Source organism: Habropoda laboriosa, unplaced genomic scaffold, assembly GCF_001263275.1.
Source record: "Habropoda laboriosa isolate 0110345459 unplaced genomic scaffold, ASM126327v1 scaffold22, whole genome shotgun sequence".
In the NCBI taxonomy this organism is placed as follows: domain Eukaryota; kingdom Metazoa; phylum Arthropoda; class Insecta; order Hymenoptera; family Apidae; genus Habropoda; species Habropoda laboriosa.
The window spans coordinates 7,599,478-7,608,006 of record NW_017100261.1 but is presented as its reverse complement, the minus strand read 5'-3'; the positions used below and the strand labels follow the sequence as shown (position 1 = coordinate 7,608,006).

Here is an 8,529-nt window from a genome sequence, read left to right as displayed (position 1 = left end):
ATGCTCGCCAGGCGTACACACATATTCATGTTTCAATGGCATCGTAATTAACTTCATCTGGGTCAGTGAGAGACGAAATAACATTGTATATTTTACGATGACGCAGCAGTAGCCTATCTATAACACATTCGAGAGGGCTGAAAATATCGTTCGGGAGTAAAACTTTCCTCCCTTTACTATTCCAGCATAGATCGAAGTAACAGTTATAGAAACGCTCGTGGGAAATGATTACTTACAAGGGAACATCCCCCAAGTGACAATCACCGATTTTCATGAAAAGTTTGTTATATATGTAGTAGCTCTAAAAAAAAGAAACGTTCTATATCTTTTATATATATATATATTTTGGGAAAGAATAATATCCGAGAATTCTGTTTTTCGACTTTTTCTGTGAACCTATGAACAGCGGATGGTGTGATAGTCGCACGCACTGCGGATGGCGGGTCAAATGTGACCCAATGCTGAAATCTCTTTCGTACGCAAAGGAAACCAAATATTTTTATTTTTCTAGGATTTTTTCTAATTTTTCTAAAATTCTGTTTCGAATTTCGGGTGAAGCAAGGAACATTTAAAAGCCGGGTCAGAGGTGACCCGACTTCCGCCTTTCGAAGGGTAACCTTTTGCACTCGGGCTCTTTCTCGAGTCATTTTTCCGACTTGTTACGCATAAGTATGTAATAAATTATTTATTTGAAAGCAAAAATTATAAGTAAGATTTCACAGACAATATTTTTGTATGTTCTTCATTTTTTCTATTGTATTTTAGAGTACTTCGAGTGCAAAGGGTTAATCAAGGTACTCTGTAAGAATAAACAACCGTTATAGCCCTACCTTCGATAAAATTTGCGTACTTTTCGCACCTCGATTTTCGATTGGTAAGAAATGGCAAAAAAATTGTGAAAAATACGGTATATTTAGTCGAATATCTCGAAAACTATTAAAAACAGAAAAACAGTACTTACAAATTGACAAATTTTGTATTTTACAACTACAAATTCGGAAGATAAAGTAATAATTCCAACCAAATAAAGAATGAAACAAAAAATTGGCCAAATATGTTTATCATCCTCATCTTTGAGGGCGATTTTTACCCTTTCGATCTAGACGATGGTCGACATAAGAGAAAACGAATATTTTTCTTTCGAGAATTACCATATATCAAAGTTTTATCGATACCGATGATTAATCACTCCGGGATGTTCCTTTGTTGGATGATTTCTCGAGCAGAAAGACCATCGATACGGTTACACAACGAGTCGACTTCAGTTACAAAGGAATTTGTCACCTGGGTGCAGCAAACGCAAATCTACAAATAAAATTAGCTACGGTAGCCGTGATTCTTGATACGCGTGACGATAAATCTCACAATCCGGGGACAATGTCAAAGAGGAGATCCCATTCGAATCGTTCTTCGATTAGGTTACTACCGTCGAAAAGTCTGGGACCATGGTGTGTGTTCTGTGTAATCAATATAATATTAGATCTATGCAAAAATTCCCATCGTATTTTTTTTTTGAACAATTTGTATTTATTTTTTATTGCATTTTTAATAATAATAATATTTATTGTCATTTTCATAGCCACGAGGCTGAAAATAAATAAACAATTATACTATATATTCTTATTGTCATAAATACCAATTGTGAAAATTAAAAAAAAAAAAAAAAAAAAAAGAATACAGTGCCTTTTGGCGTCATTAACTTACAAGCGATGGAAACTTTTGTATAGACCTAATAGTAATCAACGTATAAGCGAGATTTAATGTTACAACTACAGATAATCAATGCGCACAGGTGGACTGATCAAAATTGTCACACCTTTGAACTTTGCAAGGGAGAAAAAAGTTTTTCGAATAAGAATTATTTAAATAATTTTTTAATCGAAAGAAAAAAGGCCATCACGTAGTCGTAAGAATTTATATCGTTACAAATGCTAGTTTTATATTGATTTTTTAACGACACCTCTTAATGCGAATGCAAACAGCTATAGTACAAGGTAAGTTCTTTTTTCGAGCATTTAAAGAAGCATATTTGAATATTCGCTTCCTCTCGAACATCTCAAGTCACTCCGTTTGTAACGAAAATAAATATTGTTAGGATCATATGATGGTTACTTTTATGCTAAATAATTCTTTTTTTGAGAAATTCTTTTTTCTCACTGTTCAGAATATTTTTGAAAGTATTCAAATTGATCGAATTTTGGGAAATTTATGTATAGTACTAGGGACATTAATATTTATATGATCTTTGTGAGAAGGAATTATGTAATTTTTAGGAGAAATTATGGAGAGCAGTTATTACGGTCGTTTTTGGTAGATTTTCCGTGTTAAGAATTTAATTATTGGTTCAGCTTCCTGTCACGGTGTGAATTCTAATTAAACATGATAATAACGAGTTTAAATCTACTAATTATTCAAAAAATACAGAATTTTCGATTAAACAACGAATACAAAATATCTCGTTTAACGAATATATGAGCATTCTGGCTTTATTTTTAACTAACAACCCTTTAAAATGTAAAAATCTCGCCTAACATTGATTCCATTGAATATTTTTCTAAGAAACAAATTTCATGTGAAAATTCTACTCGCTACTAATAATATTTTTAAACGATACGTATTTATTAGAAACAGAAATATTTCTTTCATCGTCCCTTACTTTGAAGTTCTGAAACACTTTGAATAATTGAAATTAAAAAAGTTAATTCAATTTTAATAATAAAATCGTCCTATGTTTCATGGAATTGCTCCAAATTTTCCTTGAATTAACGTAATGGTCCTAAACTCTTAGACGGTACTACTCGCTCTCCGCGATATCGTTCACTATTTCCAGACGAATTTCTCGATAACATCGCGAACCATTTTTCTCGTGGAATATGTCGATTAATTTTTCACCGAATAATTTGCATATTTGTGTGCATTATTGTGTAATATTTCGTGTAGACGTCTGACGTATCGCGCAGGCATGAATCATCGAAGAATTATCGTACTCGTTGGAAGGATAACGCGTTCACGTCAGTGTGATTAGTGAAATTTTGTGAAATAACTATGTCGAGTGATTTAGTATACGAGGTAGATAAGCAGGGTGAACTTAAAAGGCACTGTGCATTTTTCTTAGACAGGTAGGCAAGCAATATTAACCCCCTGACGACTCGAAAAACGTATGATTAAAATTGTCAAGTAATTTTTATTAATTTCAACTACAAACTTTATGGAAAAATAGATATTTTTCTTATTCGACATTTATTCGTCGTAAATATTCAAACATTCATTCGTATTTAACCATTTTAAAATAGAAAAATATTTGTATGATTATAATTATTTATAGGTTAGGAACTGAAAAGTGTTCGTTCAATTTTCTTTCTAATTTATTATAAATAAACCGAGGATGTGTATGCAATTGTAACATAAAAATATGCAGAGTACACGAGAGTAACGTTAGAATCTCCTGAGATGCGCAGCAACAACGCTAATTTATGTACAGTTAGTATAAAATTGTAACGTTACTCTCAAGTACTATGTTACAATTGCATAAATATTCACAGTCTAGTTATAAGAAATAATTACACGAAACTTCTTTCTACGTAGAAAGAATTCCTTTCTTTTTTTTAACCCTTTGAACTCCTTTTTTTCTTTTCAAATTTTCTTTTCAATAACTCCCTATTATTTTAAGAACGTTCTTTGAAATGCACTTCAAAAGACATTTGGTTGATAGGAACCAATTTAAACAATTTTTTTTACTAATTATATCGAAAATAGCATTAAGGGTCATGTATATGTGTACCTACTGTAGGTAAAAAAAATATTGCAAACTGTAATACATATTTAAACTGGAAATTTAAAAATTACTTCATTCATACCTGTGAATAAAACTGATGTCGAGTCACACTCGACGGAAGGAGTCCAAAGGGTTAACTTTGCTGGATGACAATTTTTCAATTATTTTTAGCACTATAACGTAGCATATTAAATGCAATTGTCCAATACTCTTGTAAATACATTTTAACGTATTTCAATCTTGTAAATATATTTTAATACATTTTAAGAAGTAACATTAACACTGCTCATGATTCGACAGCAGTTGACAAATTTCATAAAAAAAAAAGAACGAAATATTCTATTTACAAGTCACAAATAGTACTACCTTTTATGAGCAAATACAACTACAAAAAAAAAAAAGATAGTTAAAGTGCTTGTAAGACAGTTGTAAAACAGCAACATTCCATTGCTGGAAACACGTAAACGAACGATACTATGTTTAATCATATGTGCGACTGAATAAAATAAAAGATCACTTGCATAACACCTTGTATATACGTCTGACATCGTCGACACGTGAAAAACGCAAGGTCCACCACGAGATACGTAGGTCGTCGTCAAGGAGTAAGAAAAAAAAAAAAGAGCTGCTATAATAAACGCGCACTAATAATTTTCTAACCATTTGTTGCTTCTAGCCGCTAACATAGTAATTTAGAAAAAAGTGAAACGAAGCTGATAACTACGTCCAAGCTGTGTGTGTGTGTTTGTGTGCGTCCGTCGAAAATCTCATCGATTTCGATCGCATTCACCTACTGTAAACAGGTAATGCTACTATCTCGCTATTCAAGAAAATTTAATACTTCTATCCACACTACTCTATAACATGTATTCCATAAAATCGTGACTGGTCATGGATTGTACGAAGCGTGTGCGCTATTCTCGTCGACTAAAAATCATAGAAAAGGAAAAAGGAACGAATAACAATTCTGAGCCTCCAATTTTGGGCTCTTCGACACAGAAGACTAATTATTAGGTTGGTGCAAATGAAACTGGTTCAAATTACAGAGTCGAGACACTGGGAATTAAATTTCGTAGCAATTTTTATATACAGTGGTCAACAAAAACAAATTAATTTTGTGTAATTTTTTGTTTAATATGAGATGAATTTTTGGAAAAATTGCGATTAAAATTGATGGAAATACGAATTTAGCATTCGGAGAGGTTATGTAAATGTTAGGTCACTTCGAAGTTGCTATGCAAAATTCAAGGCTGGTGACTTTGTATTCGAAAATGAACGAAGAGAAAGAATATTGAAAAAAATTTTTGAAAAACAATTCACAGCGAAGAATGTAAAACTTTGCCACATCCATATCCTTATTCTACTAATGTTTCAACAGTTTTTCAAACAGCTGAACAAATTTTTTGACGAAAAAAAGATTGAATCAGAAACTGACTTGAATTATGAACAATATTTTAATGTACAGAATCGCGCGGAAATGATTTATAAATTTATCAACATATTCATTATTTTACAATAATGAAACTAATCGTTAAAAACATTATTTCAGTATATAAAATCCTACAGAAACTTTTTTCTAATTTTATCAAGTTTGCAATAATCGAACTACGCAGTTACTCGTCGAAAACAATATTCAACTGTATAAAATTCTCGAGCAACCAAAACGTATCTAAACCTTCCTTCAAAAAAAAAAAAAAAGAAAAAAGAAACCAACGTTTCATATGCACCAACCTACCAAAAAAAAAACGAACAATAAAACAAAAAAAAAAAGAAAAGAAAAAGGACGAAAAACAAAGAACCGGAAGCTCTCCGCTAAGGACCATGATCAGTCTGTTCGACAGGGTTTCCGTACCGTCTTGGTACCTCGCTAAAAGTAGAACGTGATTGGAGGAGCCGATCACGTGGGTAACCCTTCGCTGCCTCCGCCACTGCATTTCTCCGCGCGCCCTCTAAGTCACACGTTGGCTGTCTCCTCTCTCGAAATCTGTTCCAGCGTATAACCCCAGTCAGTCACCCCTCTTTCACTCCTTTCTCTTCACACTCCTCCTCCCTTTCTCTCTTCTCTTGGCGATCGAAGAAGAAGAAGAAACAAAAAGGAGCAATAGAAAGAAAAGAAAAAAAAAAGAAACTGTACGTTTATATCCTTTTTCCCCCACGTCGAGATTCTCTCTTCGTAATGTACAAACGTTCGAAACAACAAAATCTTCTCTATATCTCGACCCTCGATAAAAACACATAGGCGGGGTGTCTCCTTTCTATCGAACCGTTAAAAGAAAAGGAGTTTGAACCGATAATATAAAACGCCACTGATAATACGGACGCCAAATAAAAGGAGGATGTGAGTAGAATAATCTGGTGCACGCGATGCCTCGAGAACGACTGGCGGTTGACACGAGGAACGGAGGGGGTGCAGAGGGCTAAGGGGAAAGAGCAGGAGAGTAAAAGAGACATAGAGAGAGAGAGAGAGAGAGAGAGAGTGAGACCGTTTACTCTGGCGGACGTAGCCCATTGGCCGGCGGTCGTGGACTAGAATAGCAACAGAATTAGAATAGAAAACGGGCGAGGACCAGAGTGTGGCCATCGGTGCCGCTAACCGTACCGCTGAAGATCGACTCTCTCTCTGGTTCATTGAATCGCTCCGTTGAATAGGGGCGGCACACCCAGGTTAATGAGAAATTCTCTAGCCGCTGCAGGCTTTCGGGGACCGTTTAAGGGATGCGTCGCGATTTTTTCCCCGATGGCGGACTGCTCGAGAAGCTTTTAACCCTTTCCAGGTTTTATGGTACCGTGTGCTATCGTGTATCAGAGGTCGTGCCGTAAGTTCGTCTCGAATTTTATAAGTTAGATCGATATTTCTTAAGAACCTTTCAATTTGTTAAGAAAACAACGTAAGTGTCTTCTCATTCTACAACTTTTTTCTATTTTTTTTTTTTTTTTGGGGTAAGACTATTGTGTCGTTGCTACAGTATTTCTTGGGGATTTTTATTAAAGTATTTTTCGATCAACTAACACTATTTTTGCATTTATATGCTGTATTTCTGTCCACAGATGTGATGTTTTAGGAAAAGAAACATTTTTACCAGTGGTCACACTGTTACATTTGGTGAATTTGATTATTTGGAAATCATGTTGGTAGTAAAGTGTTTTCCCCCTTAATTGGACGGGGGAGGGTTGAAACAGTGTTTCCCAACGTTGGGGTAATTAGAAAATGACGTTGCATTCGTCACCGATACAGTCAACAGATTAGGATTGTAGGCGATCTTGCATATCTGACTTTTTCAGAAAAAAAAGCTTGCAACTTACACTACCTTAACACTACCAACTCAACGAATTGCAATTGAACAGATGCCTAATGAATTCTAGGAAAACTGACATCAGCGATATCATGGAAGAAAATTTTTTAAAATAGTGTACGACAATGAAATATCATTCGGTGAAAATAGTGCAGTAGAAAATGTGTTAAATAAAAACTTTCTGCAGCAGGCATCAAGCTCGAGGATCACGTTAACTTGGATTCTATTTCCTAGAGTTGAGTTTGATTTGTGCTGTATAGTACACAAAGTGTAATATACATAGTTTACGTTGATTGAAGAAAGTCAAATTAAAAAAAAAGTTTCACCCATGTTCCTTTTTCATTTGAAATATTTGTGTTATACTTTTTCAGAACTTGATTACACTATTATGCTAGAGCAGGCATTCAAATCTCCGAGGCGTTTAGGTGGGGACATGATTCGAAAAAGTTTGGGAAACACTGTTTTAAAAAACGAAGCTTCTTTCTTCATGCTGTTTCTATTGCTAGAGGAATTGTTGTCTTTCTGAACTGTAATGGCGAACGTGGTTTTTGAGTGAGTATTTCTTCGGGGGCAATTTGTTTGGTAATTTGATAAATTGCAGGTAAATTTTGATTTTGTCAACTGGAAGAAGTGACCTTTTTCTCAGATTGAAAAAATTAAAATTTTCATGCTTGCTTCCTTTTTATTCTTATTTATCTTAAAATCAGAAAGATGTTTCTTCTTCGTTGTAAGACTTTCTCAGTCGTGTAACCAAGGAAGCGAGATTTTATTAAAATTAGGAAAGATTTTCAGATTGAAAAAATTAAAAATTTTATCCTTTCTTTTTGTATTTAGTATCTTAAAATTGGGAAGTTATCTTTGAACTATCGAGTGTCGTGTAACACAGGAGACGAGCTTTTATTAGAATTAGGAAAGATTTTCAGGTTGAAGAAATGAAAATCAGGAAAAATTTTCACAGATTGAAAGAATTCAAATTTTCATGCTCGCTCATTTCCTTTTTGCTTCCAAGTATTTTAAAATTAGAAACATATTGCTCCTTTATTCTAAGGTGTTTGAACTATTGGCTGTTACGTAATATGTAATAGTTGGAGCACGTTTTGTAATAGTTTTAACTTAATCCTAAGTTATTGTAAAATAGGAGATGTGACCCACTTTCGCGATATAAGATATTGCTGTTTCATAATTTCTGTCTACTGTGTACGTAAAGCGAGCTACTCCGGTGTTAATCAGATTTGAAGGTTCAACGTACTGGGGTCAGTTGGGGTATTTTAAGTAACAAATAGAAAGCACTTCGAACGCCTTGCTTTATCCACTTATACACATTGTAACACCGTTTCCTCATAAATCCAACAATCGTTACATAGAACATACGAATAAATATTGATCGTCTCAAAAAATCAATCGTAAATTGAAAAAAAAAAAAAAAAACACTCACAGAAGATCTTTTGCTCTTATTAAAAG

General features: G+C 34.0%; 1 protein-coding gene across 2 annotated transcripts in view; it reads right to left on the bottom strand.

Annotated features, from left to right (window-relative positions):
• The window catches only part of LOC108572808 (probable GPI-anchored adhesin-like protein PGA55), an 85,821-nt gene that overhangs the window by 12,344 nt on the left and 64,948 nt on the right, over positions 1 to 8,529 (bottom strand). Inside the window, exon 2 of one of the 2 annotated variants that reach the window (XM_017935116.1) lies at positions 5,628 to 5,759. In XM_017935116.1, coding sequence (XP_017790605.1) covers positions 5,628 to 5,709 — 82 coding nt within the window. In that variant the 5' untranslated portion in view covers positions 5,710 to 5,759. Of the gene's footprint in view, positions 1 to 5,627; positions 5,760 to 8,529 lie in introns of those variants that run through there. The other variant, XM_017935117.1, reaches the window with a different exon arrangement.